Source organism: Phragmites australis, chromosome 1 (genome assembly GCF_958298935.1).
Source record: "Phragmites australis chromosome 1, lpPhrAust1.1, whole genome shotgun sequence".
Classification (NCBI taxonomy): domain Eukaryota; kingdom Viridiplantae; phylum Streptophyta; class Magnoliopsida; order Poales; family Poaceae; genus Phragmites; species Phragmites australis.
Window position 1 is genome coordinate 53,403,482 of NC_084921.1, and position 19,179 is coordinate 53,422,660.

The window sequence follows — 19,179 nt, forward strand, 5'->3', positions numbered from 1 at the left end:
ACTGTCTAAATAGAGAAAAATGAAAAGAAATATTTGAAAATGGGTGGTACTATTCATCTGACCCGACTGTCGTCCGCTACAGGGTGAGTGTGAGGAGTCACGAAAGCAGACGAGCTCTTCCGGGTCCAGATCTTTTTGCGGGATGAGCTCGTCCAGAATCTTAATGGAGTATTGATGATTCTGTTCGCACTCGCCTGTGAACCAAACAGTTGGCACATAAAAAAACTGGGACCAGGCAATCCCATCCGGCACTCGTCCGTAAACCAAACGGAACCTAGGCAAACTCATGCCTTGTGAACCTGACTTTCTGGTTTTATTAGTTTAGAATGTGGAAAATTTTTGCTGATAAATTCGGGTGAAAGAAACGTTTCTTCCAAGGCACAATGGGAGCATCTTTGTTAACCTGTTTCTATAAGATTGACTTGGTAGCCATGCCTGATACAAGTATACTTTTTGCTTCAAGTCGCAATTCGAACTTTTCCCACCTAATCTGCATTTGAGCACTTGAGTTGCACACAAGAGGCATCGGTACCTTGCATGTGATGCCGACCACGCCTTCACACACAGTTCACACAGAAGCTCCTTTTAAGTTCCTTTCGTCCTGGTTCCATGTCTTTTTTATAAAAAAAAGAAGATAATCAATAGCCAAAGCAGGAGTTGAGAACCATGACATGTATGAAACTATGAATTGTCTCCTAAAACTTTGGACTCTGCCAAACCAAGTGCTAAAATTTAATTGGAGAACTAAAGCTGATTCCAACAAAGCGCTGACCATTGCTTGAATTGATGGCCAGGTTGACCATCACGAAGAGCCAGGTACCACGTACCAGATCATTTGACAAGCCCAAGATGAGAGCAATGCTGCTGAGGTGAAGTAGCTCATGTGAACAAAAGGTGCATACATGACATTAGCATGGCACTGCCAGGTATTAGAGGTGATGCAGTCAGTGGAAAAAACAAACAAATCAACACAGCAAAGCAAGCATTTGTTTTTGTCAATGCTTGCTTGCAAGTAAGCAGTGGTTTGTTGGCACTTTGATCTGGGAGAATATAATGCGATGAACCATCCAAAGGACAAGCAAACAATACGAGCACGAGGGAACCGGTTCCTCTGTGAACAATACCTTAGACTTTGCCACCGCCATCCATTAGATTGAAAATGAACTTACACTGCTACAGTATACATGCGTGTTTCCCGGGACAGCAAAATCAGCGCAGTTCTCGTAAACAGTGTTCATGCTACAGTGATTTGCTGCACTGTAATGTCCATGCTCTCACCAATTACTGTTCATCTTCGACTTTACTTAGCAAAGATAGACGGACCGGTTCTGCAAGAGGCCATGTGCCTGCCTGAGAAAACTTTGATTTAGCGCAAACAAAGCTAATGATATTAGTTGGCTAAGTGTTGTACATTCGTAGCCTTCCGTTGCAAGTTGCGCTAAACCAAAAATGGCCAAGCAAGGGAGAAGTGATAATCTCCAACCCGCACAGATTGCTGAGAGGCATTCGCAATACTGAACTGAGCTGGGTATTACTGATGGCGTGGCAATCTTGAGTTCAACCTTGAGAGAAAAAGAGATACTCCTTTGATTTCAAAATCAAATGTAAGTCGTTTTTTTATTTCTCCAAATCTTTTCAAAATGTAGGTATCATACAACTTGGAGACAATTATTTTCTGTTTTCTTCCTTCATTACTATCGCTAAGCAAAATATTGCAATTATTCATCTTTTCTCTTTGCTCTGAAGCGGTCGGTGCTGTGATATACTAGAGTATCACAGCTCCGGTGCTATCATAAATTAACAGGATATTTGGTAGACCAGTTGATTTATGTAGTATTTGGAGTTTATATAATAAAAATATATGATTTAAATATTTTTTTTTCAAACTAAAAGTAATATGACTTAATCAAATACTATCAATCTTTTCACAGCTTTAACTAAAAAAATTAGGGCTAAAAATGATCAGCTCTAAAAATTCTTCGAGCTGAAGCTCTGATAAACATTGTTAAGAGACGATCTAGCCCTAAAACGAAAGCAAAAGATCCTAATTTAAAAACTAATTCTCACGATCTATAGATCAAATTATACTTACGAAATTTCACAACTCACGATCTTAAGAGAAAAAGCTTCTCCATGTGATTAAAATTATGATAATACGCATGGAAAACAAACAGGGCTGCAGAGCTGGAGGCCTGGAGCCGCTCTGCTGTGGACTGCGGTGGATGAGATGAGATTAAAATCAGACGATGATCGGGCAGTGGACATGAAAACCACCCGACGACCGATTCAAAACCGCCCAGCCCAGCTCAGCTCAGCACGGCTCCATTTCGCTTCCCCTTCCCTTCCTCGGTTCATCTTCCCCTTTCGTCGCCCCCGATAGAACAACGCGACTCCTCGTCTCATCCCATCCCATCCCATCCGAGGTGAGCATGGCGGCGGTGCCGCCGGACGGCCAGGAGAAGGTGATGGCGGCGGCGCAGCACATCGTCAAGTCGCTCGCCAACTCCAAGAACGCCGCCGACGACATGATCCGCATCCTCTCGGGATTCGACAACCGCCTCTCCCTCATGTCTGACCTCTTCCCTCCTCCCCCTGGCGCCGCCGCGGATTCCATCCTAGAGGCGGAGGAGGGGACCTCCCAGGGAGAGGGGGACGAGCCCGACCCCGACCCCGACGACGCCGCCCGGGACGAGGAGTGGGACGCGGCGGTGGAGGTGATCGAGCGGTGGGAGTCACCGGGGGCCGGGGACAAGCTGCTGTTCGACTCGCGGGAGGACGCCGACGAGTACCTCGCCGCGGCCGCCTGCCTCCTGGGCGCGCACGGCCCGCGCGCCGAGGCGACGCTGCAGGCCGCGATGGCGCGGCTCGAGGAGGAGTTCCGACACCTGCTGATCCGCGGGGCGTCGCCGTTCGCTGCCGAGGACCTGCAGGCCTCGCTCCTCCGCCGCCTCTCGCTCACGGTGCCGTCCTTCAACTCCTACGCCGTAGACCTAGATTGCCCCTCCTTCGCCAGCCACGCCGGCGAGGGAGACGATTCAGGAGGCAGGAATTCGGTCTCCGATGACGAGATCTCGCCTTATCTGATCGCTCCGGACACCGTCAGCGCCCTTAGGGACATTGCGGACGTCATGCTGCGCGCGGGCTACGCGCCGGAGCTGTGCCAGGTCTACAGCGAGGTGCGCCGCGACACGCTCATGGAGTGCCTCGCCGTGCTCGGGGTCGACAAGATGAGCCTGGAGGAGGTACAACGCGTGGAGTGGGGCGTACTGGACGGCAAGATGAAAAAGTGGATCCAGGCGCTCAAGGTCGTCGTCCGGGGCCTTCTTGCTGAGGAGCGCCGCATCTGTAGCCAGATCCTTGTGGCTGACACGAACGCTGAGGGGGAGTGCTTCACTGAGGCGGCCAAAGGGTGCATCCTGCAGATGCTTAACTTTGGTGATGCTATTGCAATTGGGAAGAGATCGCCCGAGAAGCTTTTCCGCATACTGGGAATGTACGAAGCGCTAGCTGAGGTGCTGCCAGAGCTGGAGGGCTTGTTCTCAGGTGAGGCGAGGGATTTCATCAAGGAAGAGGCTGAGGGCATACTCGTGCGGCTTGGGGGTGCAGTGTGTGGCACGATTGCAGAGCTTTCCAATGCCATACAGGGAGAGACTTCTCGGAGACCGCTGCCAGGTGGGGAGATACACCCCCTCACCCGTTATGTTATGAACTATGTCCGGTTGCTTGCAGACTACAATGCCTCACTGAATCACCTTCTTGAACATTGGGACACTGATCTAGAAAACGGGGGTGACAATGCGAACATGACTCCATTGGGGTACTGTATGCTCATGCTAATCACACATCTACAGGGCAAGATTGAAGAGAAATCGAAGCTGTACGAGGATGAGGCACTGCAGAACATATTTTTGATGAACAATCTATTGTACATTGTGCAGAAGGTGAAGGATTCAGAGCTGAAGACCTTACTTGGGGATAACTGGATCCGTAAGCGCCGTGGTCAGATAAGGCAATACTCAACAGGGTATCTCCGGTCGTCATGGACTAGAGTGTTAGCTTGCCTGAGAGATGATGGGTTGCCACAAACAATGGGTTCATCGAGTGCACTCAAGGCTGCACTGAAGGATAGATTCAAGAACTTCAACTTGGCCTTTGAGGAGCTGTACAGAACACAAACAGCATGGAGAGTTGTGGATCCTCAGTTAAGAGAAGAGTTGAAGATTTCCATCTCAGAGAAGGTTCTTCCAGCATACCGTTCATTTGTTGGGAGATTCCGGGGCCAACTAGAGGGAGGAAGGAGTTCTGCAAGGTATATAAAGTACAACCCTGAGGATTTGGAGAACCAAGTCTCAGATTTCTTTGAAGGGAGAAGGCCAAATGCTTGATGGTCAAGGTGAGTGCTAACTGCCAGATTGTGTTCCCATAGAGAGGTCAATTAGATTTTTAGAAGGCTGTGCAATCTGTCCTTTTTTGTTTGTTTTGTTGGATAGGCAAGAACATGATGGTACCTTGCACTTCAATTTTGTGAGTATATGATGCTACAAGTATTGAAAATCCCAACTGTTTAGATGTTTACAGAAATCGTATCTTCAAATTACCATGCTAAGCATGAAACCACAGCGATCAGTTATATATTTTCAGTAGTTTTCTAGTTTAGTAAGCAATATTAGTTATAGATTCTTGAATAATTTCTAGTGTTTGTACTTAACTGAGTGACGGCCTGAGAGATTCTGGTACCTCAGCTGATTATGGTTTGCAATGCCTCTTAATCTGCAACTTTGAATGATCCAAAAATGCTCCTAAAGAACTTAAGGCTTAAGCCAGCAATATTAATTCCCTCTAGCCCTTTCTTCCGATTGCCTTACTTCCAGAAGGGCACATATTTCTTCTAAACCCTGCACTATTCATTGAAGACATCATGTTCATTTAGAACCACAGTTTAGCCTCTGTGATGTCCTTTCGCATGTTAATTTCTTGAGAACATTATGTTAATTGAGAACCACAGTTTACCCTCTAAACCCTGCACAAACATCATGCTAATTCTAATTGTCTTTCGCGTGCTAGTTTTTTCTCTAGCGAATATTAGCATGCTATATTGTCATTCATAGATGGATTTTGATCATGATAATAAAAATTGCAAAGTTTATGAAGGACAAAAATTCTTCCAAAATTTATCACTTATCAGTTATCACAATCAATTCTAGTCATGTTGTAGCAGAGAAACTTCAATGAGCCTGACCAAGAAGCTCATCTGAACCTTTTTTATGTTCAGGGATGTTCATTTCAATGATGCTACCTACAAGTCGCATCCAAATTTTGATGATGTTAGTTCCAAGTCCCTTCCAAAATTCATTGGCACTACTGTACAGTGAACTTGACCTTCCAACATCCTTTTGAAAGTCTGGAGGTGCAATTTCTGAACTGACAGAAATGGTGTGAACTGCATAGCAACCTGAATCGAATACATAGCTTTTCATCCCTGATCCTGTCAATCCTGTCAAGGTGAGTGGTGACGACATTGAGGTTTGCACATGGAATTTATGACAACTGCATCTGTCACGAGCTGTTTAATTGCAATTCTTACATTTCGCCCTTCTTTTGTTGATTGTAACATCTCATGACTCCTGTTTGTCTTCAAAAGGGTGTTGGTGCTTGGCATTTTTATGTACAGTTATACCAGCAGTTATGTTCACATTTACCTCGCTGCAACCTTTTCTTATGTTCAGTATAGTCTGTTGCAACCTTTTGTTATATTCACTTATTCATCATAAACATATATATAGTTACTTGTCTTATGTTCAGTATAGTCTGTTGCAACCTTTTGTTTATCCAACTCGGTTCCATTTATTATTTTACTATCTGATGAATGATGTTGGGACCTTTCCTTTTATTGCATAGTTTGCTACTTATATGTCTTTTGGATCAACTTTTCTATAGATGACCGATGTTGCATGCTATGGTCCTGCAGACCACTAACCACATACAGAAAATTTGTGATGTCTAAGGAAATAGCTGACAGAATGTCGAGAAGAGTTACTTTTCTGTTCATATATTTGCCTAATGTGTAGATACATGGTAACTGCGTGTGGTTAGGGAGAGGTTGAAAACCCTTTCAGTTATTCTACTGATGTATAAAATCTCACTTAAATTCAAGGGGCTGTTTGGTTTGTGGTGCTAGGTGGCCAAACCAAAATTGGGGACATGTCAAATCTTGGGCAATGCCGTTTGGTTTATAACCAGCCTAAAGTGCCAAATGTTGGAAAGGTGCCTAGGCTATTGTTTGGTTTGGAGCCAAATAGATAGACAAAATTGGGCTTGCTTGTTTTTGTGCTGTTTGGTTTCACGTCAATTTTGGATCAGGTTACTCTACCAATGTATAGGTGAGAATACCTCCGAATACCTCCTCTCACAGGATCCATTGCATTAGCACTTCGCATGTATTAACATCCAATGATACAAAATCACCATTAATTCACCATTTAAGTGTAGCATCCAGTGTTACAAAATAAGTACAGCCGTCAGGTCACCATGAACAAGTAGCATACAGTGTTACAAAATAAGGACAACATCAGTCCACCATTGTCCACTTAAAAGTAGCATTGCTACAGCTCAACACAAAATAACCTTTAGTGTCATCCTACCATCAGGAGACCCTAACCATAAGGGGTTACCACAACTACATAAGCTAAGCTTATCATCATAACTTAGTGATATCTGATAAGGTGTCCAGTCATCACCTGCATCATACATTACTTACAAAATGCCATCAACACATGCATCTTCAAAGAGAGCCAAAACCGCCCCTGTCAGCGCCACCCCCATATTTGTAGTCCAAAAATTCAATGACCCAAGTTTGGAAAGTAGCATCACCTGCAAAGGTAAGGTAACTGCGGAAGTTGTCCTGATCTTTCCTCGCAAGATCGGCGCCAATCTCCAACTTGTCCTTAGCTGTGATGGTAAGGTCTTCTATGCGCTTCCAAGTTCGGCACGAGGGTCCAATTGTTCAATATTTTGGACAGGTGCAGCAGCAGTAGGGTTAGAAGATGCAAAAGAGTCAGCAAGCCTCACAATACTAACTGAAACCTCATCATTTGTTATTTTGTTGCGGCTTGCCTTGTCCTTGATGGCTTCTTGGCTGGTGATTTGACACGCTTGCACTTCAAGTTCGTTAGTCCACCATACATCCATACATCCCTACTAACTAGTTGCCTATACTTCACACACCTGTGTCTATCCCTACCATCTCTGTTTCTCCACCACAGGACTAACATAAGAACAACAACTAGTGCCTTTTGCCTCCACATGCAGTAATTAAGATATTGCTGTCGCTTGATGTCCATCTGTACGTATATGACATGCATAAGTTCAAATGCACATAAAGAAAAATGAAATGTGATAACATTTGCTAAGTAAATAAAATATAGAACTAAACAGAGAATTAGGAGGACAAATAAATCCAACTGGGGAATAAACAGGTCCGTCTTTACCATCCATGGACTACTTATCCACTTGAAAAATTTGCACACAAATGATATTCTATAATTGTCTTATCCAGAACTAAAAAAAATTCTCTATTGCCTTGCGTACAGAATAGTCCTACCTCCATGTTCTAGTGGCTTAGGGGTGGAGGCATACCTCGCAAAAAGGGCGAAGTTTTAAGTCAAAACCATCTCAGACACCTTACCCATTCTTGCAAACAAGGATCACAAACATCTACCTCACTCTCCGTTTCACTAAACTAACCAAAAGTAGCTAGAATACGCATTCACCCGATGAATTCACTAAAGTTGACACTAGAGCAAAATCCATTAAATCATAATTTGTATGTTTATCAATAAACCCCCTTACAAATTAAACCAAACAGCTAAAAACTACCAAGTGGCCCTATAGTTTTGAAGCAGGAGACAACTTTAGTTAGGAGCCTCTTTTCCTTCTGCCCAGCAGCTACCCCTAACAATTTACTTGACAACGAAAATGTGTCGATAAAACCAAATTCAGCACTATTTATAGTACACCGCATAGTAATGCTCACTTACTAACAAGAAAGACTACTACTCACTTAAGTCATAAATACTTGTTACTTATTATTTTTTTTCATAGTTTTTGATGTGTAACTTTAAATATTATTTTTTATTAGAATATAATTATAATATCTAATGAAAATATAATATTATAAAAATATTTTTCAAGACAAATCTATACATGTGATTTTTATGTTTTTAAATTAAATATTTTAAAAGCTATTGACAATTAAAATTTTAAAAACTTGACCAGATTTTAATCAAATGATAAGTATTTACGATAGAATGAAGTAAACTAGACACCACCTTTCATCTCACCACCGACAAAATCAACAAAGGAATATTCCATATCGACACAAAGAAGTAATTAATTACAGCTAAATCGCCACCTCCCACCTCTCCAAGTACGAATAAACAACAAAATAAAACGCAAATCCACCGCGCAGAAGACAGATGCAGAGGGATCGGGACCAGGACGTCACTCACTCCCGCGGTCGACGAGGAGGAAGATGGGCAGCGCGCCAGGCTTGCCGCGGAACGGATGCTTCCCGCCCTCGAAGGCGTCGGCGTGGTCCTCGGAGGCTTGGGCGGCTGCTTCCTTCTGCACATGCTGTGGCGATGAGATTGGGGGGAGATGCGGCTGCTCTTGAGGAGGAAAGGGAAAGGATGCTGCTGTAGGAGAACAAAGGAGAGGAAGCCTACCTGAGTCCTTTTTTATACGCGGTGACCACATTGCAGTGGATTTGGCCGGCCAAAAAACAGGGCTGCCATTTCGCGCAACAATTGGCTTGGGCAGGAATAGGGCAGGCCAAAATTTTGGGGCAGAGCCAAATGCAGGCCTATTTACATGGGCAAGGCCAAAATTTGGCTTGGCACTCAGGGCCTGCAACCAAACAGCCCCTCAAACTATGTTAAGAGTAATAACTAAGAAATTATGACAAATGATGAATCAAAGGAAAAGGAGGAAAAAGGTACTTTTCACATCAAGATTCTGAACATATCACATGGATATTGTCACCAATTCGGTGGAACTTTGAAAACCCTTTGGGTTTAGGCACTCAATCGACATGGCCGTTAAATAGTCCTAGGAACATGTTAAATAGTAATCTGGAGATAAGTGAACCTGCCATGGCTAAATTCCAGGCATCGAACTCGGTCAACTTAAACATGAGCATAGCATCATTGTTGCACACGTGGAAACATTATTATAAGCTATCTATATAGAAATGATACAAACAACCCCTCAAACAGATGAGCTTACTAAAAACTTAAGAACACTAGATGTGGGAAGGAAAATTATCAAGTTCTACAGACAAAGAATTAATAGAGAGCATGATAAGAAGAATTCCTGATTTGACTAAAATTTTCAGACCCTGCTGTTCTGTGGTAGAGGGATAACACCATTGAAGAAGTCCCCAAAATAGCCAGGTGGCTCGTACACCAGCTTGGCGATTATATCTCTGAGGGTGATCAATCCATCCAGGTTCCCTTCCTCATCGATCACATAGATCCTCTGCCTCTTTTCTGCATCCAGCTTCAAGATTATGTCCTTGACAGTGTCCCTTCTCTTGCATGTTATGATGATCATTTGCCTTTCGCCGGAGCTCTGCCTTGCATTTGCGATGAATTCTTGTGCTGTTAGCGTCCTGCAAGTAGCAAACTGTTAAGTAGAGAGGCTTCTGTATTGAATTCTATGGTTGGTTTGCAGCTATGATCTGGTTTCCAGATGCTTTTTTCCTGTACATGGTCCAAGCTCTTATATTAGCATCTGGACTCTCATGTATGATTTTTATCTCCGTGATGTCAAGATTGGAGAATTGTGAGCTAGTAAAACTTATATCCTGAATGATATTTCTGAAATTGATGGAAACCCCTGGAATCTGACCTGTAGTCTCTGTTTGTCTCTGATGTTGTAAGGAGATGCTTGACATCCTTGATCATTATGCTGCCTATTGCCTTGCCAGTTTCATCCACCACTGGTATGCCCCCAACCCCTCTTCTCCTCATCAGCCGGAAGGCCTTGAGAGCGGGCTCGTCCTCGCGGACCTGCCAATTTCATCTCCTGGATCATCACGGGGAAGGAGAAGATGGTTTTTCGCAATCAGAAAATGGGATCAGAATTCAGACCTTGACGATCTTGCTGAGCCTCATGATGGGCAGGCCGATCTCGGAGAGCGTCTTGGTGCCCCACTCCTCGAACCAGTGGAGGCCAACGCACTCGGAGAGCATGTGCACGACGGCAGCCTGCGTGATGATGTTGCTGATGGTGCCTTCGCCGATGTCCACCACCGGCAGGCTCTTCATCCGGTACTTGGACAGCAGCAGCAGCATCGTCAGGAAGGTGTCGGAGCTCTGCAGCGCCAGGAATGGCGCCCACCGGAACGACCCGGAGATGTCCTGCACCTGCCACATCGATCAAAGGAGCGAAGGACATGACCATTTGTCTCACTGGCATGCCAAAAAAATTGACAGAGAGTGATCAGAGTTGATCAGGGCGGGCACTGCAAGATCGATCACCTTCGTTTTGTTGAACAGGTCTGAAGAAGGCAGGGCGCCGAAGACTTCAGCTATAGCTCCTTCTGGCTCCCGCACGGTGGCCGCGGCAGCACCTTCCAGGGTGACGGTCCCCAGCTTCGCCGCCAGCTCGTCGGCGCCGACATCAGCTTTCGCTGCGGCTTCAGACTGAGGAAGGGAAACGACCGGAGTCAGTGTTTCCTCATGCAGTGCACACGTAGGTCACTAGAAGCAGAACCGAGCAGAGGTCAGGAACCTGGTGGAGCAGCCAGACGGCGATGCCGGCGAACTCGACGATGCCGATGTACCGGTCGATCCAGCTGGCGTCCTCTGGCGCGTCGACGTTCCTGACGGGCGCGCTGATGATCCTGTTCCTGGAGAGGATGTCGACGGCCTCGGCGAGCGTGGCGTCGGAGGGGATCTCCACCAGCTGGGAGCCGGCGAAGGTGTGCGGGAAGGAGGCGACAGGGATGCTGTCGAAGCAGCTGTTGAGCTTGTCACTGCGGCTGAGCTGCGGCTGGACGTCGAGGCTGTCCCAGATGTCCTCCACGCGCATGCCGATCTCCGCCTCGGGGCTCCACGACCGCGCGCTCCCGAGGGGGGTCGCCTCCTCGCGCTGATCCTCCCGCGTCCGCACCGCCTGCATCGCTCTGCCCTTTTACCTTTCCTTTCCTTCTCTACCACAGTTCCTTCTTGGCTTTTTTTTCCCCTTTCATGTGCTCATCCGTGTCCATTTCATGCCATCGCCCTATTTTGGTCGTTTGGAACCGAGAATTGAGGCGCCAGCGGATCTCAGGTTTGTCCTTCGTTCGTTCGTCCCATCGGTTTCGCGGATTAACGAGAGGCCGGCAGGTGGTTTGCAGCCCGGTAGTTGAGCTCAGTACTCTACCAGAATAGGGCCGGGCAACGGGGTGAGCCGGGTCAGGTCTCCTTGGATTTTACATTCGGTGAGGACAGGGTGGGGACTGGGCTAGATTTTTGCCCACGGGGTCGTAGATCGAGGCCTCGATTGTGGGTTGAGTCAGGAGCGGGGCTAGATGCTCACCTGTGGACTCTTAGTGGGTGCCTGAAGAGTTCGCGTCCATAGCCTCCCAGCGACTAGTCGGTCGTCGCCCGCTGTCGCTTGTTCGTGCTCGCCTTCCACCTCTAGGTCATTCCTTGCCCGCTGTTAATCACCCCGCGTCCGTCACCTCCCCCGTGCCCACTTCCCACTGCCACTCGCTCACCCCACGTCTGCTTTCTAGCCGCCGCCCACGTCACACCCACCTCCTGGCTGCCATCGATGCCAGTGCGCCCGTCTTTCTGCCTTGGCTCTTGCCCTCGCACTCCCAGGTCCTAGTGCGGGTTTTAGATCCCCATCGTGTTTGGGGTCGGGACATTTTCGCACCTATTAAGTAAATTGGAGTCGGGTCAGTTTTTTTATTCAGATTTTGGATCAGATGCACTTTTGCTGGACCCGACCTCGACCCGCTCCATTGCTAGGTCTATACGAGAGGCAACATGCATGCATGCAGCCGGATTTAGCTTACAAAAAAGAAAATAAAAGAGAGAACGAGCACCAGGATCCGATCCCGAATCCTGGTCTTTTGCGCTAACATTGGAGCCCATCCCAACTGGGTGCAATTCCCGCGTTTCGGCCGCTGTGCTGGGCCGTGAGATATTTTCCTCTCCAACCCCTTTCGCAAGTCATGACTACCACTATCCTCCTCGTTGACATGTGGACTCGTGTGGCCTCGGCCTACTGCGGCCGGCCTGCTCCTCCTCTCCTTTCCCCTACAACTAGTACGCCACGTCCCCCACCTGCCCTCCGGCCCTCCCCAAATCTAAGTGAGCGAGAAAGGCCCTAAAACCCTAACCTTCACGAATCCGATCCCGCCGCCCGAGAGCGGAAGCCGCCGCCGCCATGGACATGGGAGCGATGAGCGACCCGGAGAGGATGTTCTTCTTCGAGCTGGCATGCAAGAACGCCGAGGTCGCCTACGGCCAGAACCCCCTCGACGCCGACGTACGCTGCATCTCTCTCTCTCTCTCTCTCCTCCTGCTCGCTTTCCGCCGCCTGGTTCCCACTCTCTCTATACGATCCGATCTGATCTAATCTGGTGGTGTTGGCGTGTGCGCGCAGAACCTGACGCGGTGGGGCGGCGCGCTGCTGGAGCTGTCGCAGGTGCGGAACGGCCCTGAGAGCCTCAAGTGCCTCGAAGGTATGTCATCATATTTCGATTATTTCTCTATTCTATATTAGGTGATTTAGATCCACTCTTTGTTGTCAAAATCGATTGTTTCTATGTGTAGTCCAATTTAATGAGTTTAGGGTCTCAGTATGTGATTTATGAAAGCATTGCAAATCGTGGCTTTGCTAATCGCTGCAGTATTTGGGTTGTTCCTTCACACTAGCAACCGCTAAAAACAAAACCCGAATGTCTAGAGGATTGCCACCTGTTCAATTGTGTAGTGCTGTTCACGACATTTAGGAAATTTGTGCTGGGTGTGATTCGTTCTGTGCTGGGTTCGGAAGACAGCTGTGCCGGTGGTAGATGGGTAAACAGACTGGCTTGGCAAGTGAGTTTATGCGGTTCTTGTTGCTTTTTCTGCCAAATTAGTGCAAGCTAAGCATGAGTTTCAACTGCCTACTCTTGCAGTTTCCTTTTGAGATATTCACCAATGTTTCAAGAGAGTTTGTTAGAAACCTACCAATTAGATATTTAAGCATTTACTGGATGGTAATTTGTGTTGGGCACATTGCAATATCATTGCAGGTCTTCGCTGCCAAAATCCAGTTGCACTTTTGAATAATCAGTTGATACGAATGAAATGTGCAATTAAGATGAGATTTCCCCCCCCCCCCTATGTAATCAACTTGGTACTGGTTGCTTGCTTCCAGATTTCTTTTGGTTGCTCTTTCTAATGGCGGGAGTGTCATGGCTCTATTTATATTTGAACATTGTAATTAGGACATAGTCATATGCAGGGTGCAAAACATTGGACTTTCGGGTTGTTCAATTGAAATGGTACCATTAAAATTTCACTATTTGAAAGAGTTCATGTATCTCATAATGGTGTGTGTGCATGACTGGGAGTTTAGCTTGTGCTTATGTGTGTAGGTTTCTGCATTGTGGTAGATGTTACTGCATAGTGATCAAAGTGGTACTAATCCAATGAATCTTGTTACAGATGCAGAATCCAAGCTGGAGGAAGCACTGAAAATTGATCCCAACAAGGCTGATGCACTCTGGTGCTTGGGAAACGCTCAGACCTCTCATGGATTCTTCACTCCAGATACTGTTAAGGCAAATGAGTTCTTTGTAAAGGCAACCGAGTGTTTCGAGAAAGCTGTTGATGTGGTATGTGTAGGCTGCTGGTGTGCTGCCCCTCATTTAGTTGCATTTTCATTTTGCCATTATGTAGGCTGACTTGCAGGCCTGTGCTCATGTGGCCTGAGCACCACAAGCACTCAGGTCGACATGTAAGCTTCTGGAATAATGTTCGTGAAAGAAGTGTTGCCTTTTACCAAGCAAACTTTTGTTTCTGCTGTTATCTCTTGTGTGCTTTGGTTAGCAGAAAACTAATATGCAGTCCTGCTGGTTGTAGGAACCTGCAAATGAGCTGTACAGGAAGTCTTTGGACTTGTCATCTAAGGTGTGTTCTGTTCTCCTGTTCGTATTCTGCAGACTTGTTAAGCATAATGCATCCATGCAACTATTCCCATAGGTTAAACTAAGCTATTTATCTTATTAACTACTTGATTTGAGTTTGAATCAGGAATCAGGAGTCCTTTTTTAACCTATTACATTTAATTGTTATACTTGTTAGCTGTTGCAACTTGCTATGCTAAAAATAGAATTTAGACAGCTTTAGCTCTGAATCCTTTTTTGACAGCAACTTTTGTTATCGTACTTGTATTAGTGGTTTGCTATTGCGCTTTTGTAAGATCCTTGTAACATTTGCTTCCAATTATCTCAGGCACCTGAACTGCATTTGGAGATCCATAGGCAAATGGCTTCTCAGGCGACACAAGCATCCTCGGCCGCAAATCCAAGGGTATTTTGTCTAATTTTGAAGAACTACTTACACTTGTCAAATTCACTAGGCTGTTTCTAATTGTTATTAAAATTCGTTTGTTATACACTTCTCATCGCAGATTTACTTTTTTACTAGCATTTTTGCTGGATAGTTATCAGCTATGTAGAACCCATACGGATATGTGTATCGGTATCGGGCCGATACGGATACGCGGATACGCCATTTTTCCCAAAAACTCGATATGCGGATACGTTTTACTATTTTTTAAAAAATAATTAATATGGTGCATATAATAATAGCAGGAAACATCAAATTAGAGAAAATATGTTGTGCAACTAATTTTGCATTGCAACTACTATTTTTTCACATTCATGACTAGTCCACATAAATTTACGAGCAAATGCATCACATGTTTATAATAAGAAAAAAAGAATAGAAAAGAAAAAAGAAAAAAAGATTAGATGTGTTGGGCTGCTATTTTTCAGCCCATCCAGGCACAACAACTGGCTCATCCCTTGCCCTAACTAACACCCCCCACCCCACTCCCGAGCCCTCACACCTCTAATCCCTGCCTCTACTTCCAGCCGCCACCGCCTCACACTCCTGTCGTCGCTCCCGCCTCCACCTCCTCTCCCCAGCAGCCGCCTCCACCTCCGCCACCTCGCCCCCGCCGTCGCCGCTCCTGCCTCCGCCTCCTCACCCTAGCTGCCCCCCCCCCTGGCCCTCGCCGCCGCCTCAGCCTCTCCCCGTTGCCGCTGCCTCCTTTCCCCCCTCCGTCGCTGCCATCTCCTCCTCTCCCCAAGGCTTGGGTTGGGCCGTATCGGAGATGTATTGACCAAGTATCCCGCCCATATCTGATTTTTTTTTCTTTTTTTTCCCGATATGCGATTGATACGTATCCTAGCCGTATCGGAGCTATGTCCATATGAGATACTGTATCCGATACACTCGATTAGGGGTGTATCGGTGTTTTGTAGGTTATCAGAACACAAATGTTGGCAGTTGGCAGCTGCTTTCAAGTGTACGAGCTCTTCATAGAGCCACCGTTTGAAATTCTAGTTCTTAATTTTGTGTCTTCATGTTCTATCATGATATGCCATTTGTCATAACTCTTAAGAACTATTAATCAAGTTTGATTTTTTTTTTCAGTGTAATGATTTCATATGCCATACGGTTTGTCGCATTCCTTACCCTTCTGTCTAAGCTGACAACATTATGTTTTGCAGCAATCAAGGAAGAAAAAGAAGGATAGTGACTTCTGGTATGATTTTTTCGGATGGGTGATTCTTGGTGCTGGCATTTTTGCTTGGGTTGGACTGGCCAAAGCTAATGCCCCTCCACCGCCACCGAGGTTTTAACTGGATCCACTGCGGACGATACCTTACAAATGGCATGCCTATGTCCAGTGCCTCAGACGTGAATCTTGCTAGGAGTTTGTTTATGTATGGAGAGGAAATGGTGTTTCTTCGTGCCTGTTTTCCTTTGCAGCCTTGATGAGGTTTATCATCGATGTACGCTGCTGGATAATTTTCTACTTGTTTACCTTACTATTGTTTTGAGGCTGAAACCCTATGTTTCGATATATTTTTGCTCAACCCCGGTGTTCACATGATTTTGGATATTCTCCAATGGTAGTACACATAAAGCGGCATCATATTTTAGCAATGAAACAAATAAATGTAAACAATGTGTTTTGACATACAGCAAATCCCATCACAAGAAGCCATGCCACCTGTCTGCCTGGTGCTGTGGCACGCCGGGGATTTTTTTTTCGTTTGAAGTCGACAGTCACCATCCTCTCTTTTGAAGCTTCGATTATTGGGTTGTGGTGACAGACCCAGCTGTAACGCGCGTAGTCCTGCCATCTTTCCTGCGTACCCAAAAAGAAAAAACTTTTGTTAAGCCAGAGATGCAGGTGGGTCTTCATTGTTGTGGTGGTCGTCTCCATGTATTCCGTGGCACGACTCGTAATCCGTGATGCAGCTGTTCTGTTAAAAGAACCAGTCCCGGTGTGCACAACTCGGATCAGCGCCATTTTAAGATTGGGACTGACCATGGCCGGCTACTGCTGGTCTGGAATTCCGGATGCTTTGCAGAAGTGATCGTTTTCAGACGAACTGGTGTGCAGTCACCGAACGAATCGGCCGTTTCCCTGTCAGTCACCCAACCGTTGACGCGGCAGGTATCCCAGGAGAACATGCAACGGGACGCAGTTTTCCCGTCGTCGCCGTGTGGCCCCCCGAGCTGTGAATGTGATTGCTAGCATCCCATCTTCACGTCACGTACACAACGCAACGCCGGGCGGGCGTTCCTGGCAAATCACGAAAAGCTCCCCCCTGGCCCATGAATCATGGGAGTGTCACGCTGCTGGTGCAGTAGCTGCAGGTACCGGCCGGTCTCCTAGAACCTAGCCCATGTCCTCTCGAGGACAAAAACGCCTTCAAGGAGGGCGTGTCGCGGCTCGGGGTGGTAGGGATGGATGGACAGACGGAGCGACGATGCTTCCTCCTCACGCTTTGCTTATTGCGGGGAGGATCGGAGGAGCAGCGCGGCACCGGCACCGGCAGCTACAGCGCGGCCGGGCCATGGCGCGCATGGGCATGGGGCCTCTTCTCCGTGCCATGCCGTGCCGTGCCGTGCCGTGCGGTGTGTGCAATGCATGCATGCATGGCCGTTGGCCATGCCTCATCACCACGCCGTGTCGGAGATCATATCAGAGTGTGTTGCAAGCAGCAACCGCTCACGTGAGGACCGCGATCCTCCTAGGCATTCTCAGTATCGCAAAATCGGTGTTTGTAGTCCACGAAAGCAATCAAAGACTTTGCAATCTTATCCTTCTTCATTCTCGTATTCGAATCGGATGGTTCGTGTCGTCGAAACTGTTGCCGTCCGTCTGTACTCAAGGTTGACGGAGCATGGATTCCATCATTTCACCATACCAAACCATACCGCATTATTTGGATACACTGTAATGGGATCCAGAGGTTCCTTGTGTCTGACGTAAGGCTTGGCACATTCACGCTACAGATCTCTCGCACTGCCGTTCCTGGGACTGTGAGCGTGAGCGACACTTGATTTCTCTGTGTTGACCTGACCCACGAGTCAAAAATGTACTAATCACCAAGCTACTATGACGACAGAGCTCCTAGACCTACGAGACCGGAACAATGTCTGCAGCAGCAGAGTGTACCAGCATGAACCCCAATTCAAACATGATTGGTGGCGGTCACTGCCTTTGCGCACTGCACCCACACCAGGATCCCTGTAGCTTGCTTGCAATGCATACCACAAAACTACACACGCAGACAAGACGGCAGTTGTCCTGCACCAATCAAATCCAGCAAACAGTAATTTTCCCTTGTGACCATGGCAACACCAGCCCTGCATAGTTTCTTGCATCTCGCATGCCTGCCTGGCCCCCAAGGCAGCGGTAGTGTGCCATTAGCTGTTGATCTCATCGACAGTGGAGTGCAATGCCAACGGCACTTCCAAATCTGCAGCGCATGTGACCTATCATCATTTTCATGAGATGTGAAGCTATCAGGGCTGCATGTGTCGCATGTGAGACCAGATCATGATCTGCTCTCACTCATTTGCTGCGTTTTTTCTTTCTTGAACTTGTAGGTGAGCAGTTTAAGGCGTGCATGCTGGTGGCCTGAGCAACATGGGGCGCCTTGCTCCCTTGCTTCACTTTGTGCATCTTCTTTTCTTCCTTGCTTTGGCCGCGATAGCAAGGAAGCTGATTAATTGGACAGCAACAGGTAGATGTGCTTGACTTGAGAGTTTTGGTTTAATCCGGGCCCCTTCCTAGGACTACACTACACTTGTTAGGTCTGGTGGTGCAAGACCCAGCCAACCCTCGCCACTTTTGGACTTGATGCGTGTCCTCTGCCTCACATGCCCGGTACAATAAATAGCGTTGGTAGCTTAAGCAATTTTGGACTGCTTAGCGGGGTATAAATGTTACCGATAGATAGTAGTAAAAAAATAGTGGATTGAAATTTAGCAGCCGCTATAACACTTCTCAACTTGTTATAGCGCTTATAAGACTGCTTTAGCGGCTGCTATTTAATCATGGTAGCGATTCATTTCTAGCGCATTATTTATTTAAACTTTAGTTTTTAAAGTTTGTCATATTACTTATTGTATATACAAGCTATGCTTCTAAACTCTAAGTTCTAATTGACTAGTCTGTTTTGCATGATTTTTTATGAATGAAGAAAGTTATAATACATACACTATTACACAAAAATTTAAGTGTTAGCTTGCTCGTATGCAGAGAGTGCCTGCCCCGAGGTTTTTTTTTTTTAGTATTAGTGCGTAGCTGCGCCAAAAAGGAAAAAACTTTTTAGCTTTTCAGTTGTAGTACTTGCATGAGCTTTAGGGGAAGAGAAAGAAAAATGTGATTTGCAATCTCAAACCACTTATTTGTTGGTTTGATTAATGATTTTGATGAGCTTTTTGTTGCTATCTGAAAGCCAAGCCAGGTTGTTGTAGGCCTTGTCTGGGAATGCTTGGGTTTCAATTTAAAACCAGCTCAAGTGTAGGCAACGTCAGATCAGGTTGATTCTTAAGGCACAGCTTAGGTTCATTTCATTCTGAAAAGTCATACCACTACAGAACA

The 19,179-nt window shown here is 46.4% G+C and overlaps 3 protein-coding genes and 1 long non-coding RNA gene across 5 annotated transcripts; 2 read left to right on the forward strand and 2 right to left on the reverse strand.

Annotated features, from left to right (window-relative positions):
* The first annotated feature begins 2,271 nt into the window (after positions 1-2,271).
* On the forward strand, positions 2,272-5,911 carry LOC133927463 (exocyst complex component EXO70B1-like). 2 transcript variants are annotated; one of them, XR_009911343.1, is made up of 3 exons: positions 2,272-4,393; positions 5,273-5,324; positions 5,400-5,911. XR_009911343.1 is itself a non-coding variant. In XM_062373957.1 (2 exons), the coding sequence occupies exon 1, from the start codon at positions 2,430-2,432 to the stop codon at positions 4,383-4,385; it is 1,956 nt and encodes a 651-aa protein (XP_062229941.1). In that variant the 5' UTR covers positions 2,272-2,429; the 3' UTR covers positions 4,386-4,393; positions 5,273-5,911. The 2 variants fall into 2 exon arrangements, 1 of the variants encoding a protein (XP_062229941.1); XM_062373957.1 differs by having other exon boundaries at positions 5,273-5,911.
* A 543-nt stretch (positions 5,912-6,454) lies between these two features.
* On the reverse strand, positions 6,455-8,919 carry LOC133927494 (uncharacterized). Its single transcript, XR_009911346.1, has 2 exons — positions 8,508-8,919; positions 6,455-7,340 (listed from the first exon to the last, which is right to left on the reverse strand). It is a non-coding gene; the product is annotated as an uncharacterized LOC133927494 (long non-coding RNA).
* A 258-nt stretch (positions 8,920-9,177) lies between these two features.
* Positions 9,178-11,557, reverse strand: LOC133927476 (SNF1-related protein kinase regulatory subunit gamma-1-like). The gene is made up of 5 exons (XM_062373972.1): positions 10,792-11,557; positions 10,539-10,703; positions 10,149-10,424; positions 9,907-10,067; positions 9,178-9,667 (listed from the first exon to the last, which is right to left on the reverse strand). The coding sequence occupies exons 1-5, from the start codon at positions 11,179-11,181 to the stop codon at positions 9,388-9,390; spliced, it is 1,272 nt and encodes a 423-aa protein (XP_062229956.1). The 5' UTR covers positions 11,182-11,557; the 3' UTR covers positions 9,178-9,387.
* Positions 11,558-12,286: 729 nt separating this feature from the next.
* Positions 12,287-16,150, forward strand: LOC133927483 (probable mitochondrial import receptor subunit TOM20). The gene is made up of 6 exons (XM_062373978.1): positions 12,287-12,540; positions 12,658-12,736; positions 13,707-13,876; positions 14,124-14,171; positions 14,496-14,573; positions 15,782-16,150. The coding sequence occupies exons 1-6, from the start codon at positions 12,439-12,441 to the stop codon at positions 15,911-15,913; spliced, it is 609 nt and encodes a 202-aa protein (XP_062229962.1). The 5' UTR covers positions 12,287-12,438; the 3' UTR covers positions 15,914-16,150.
* The last annotated feature ends 3,029 nt before the right edge of the window (positions 16,151-19,179 follow it).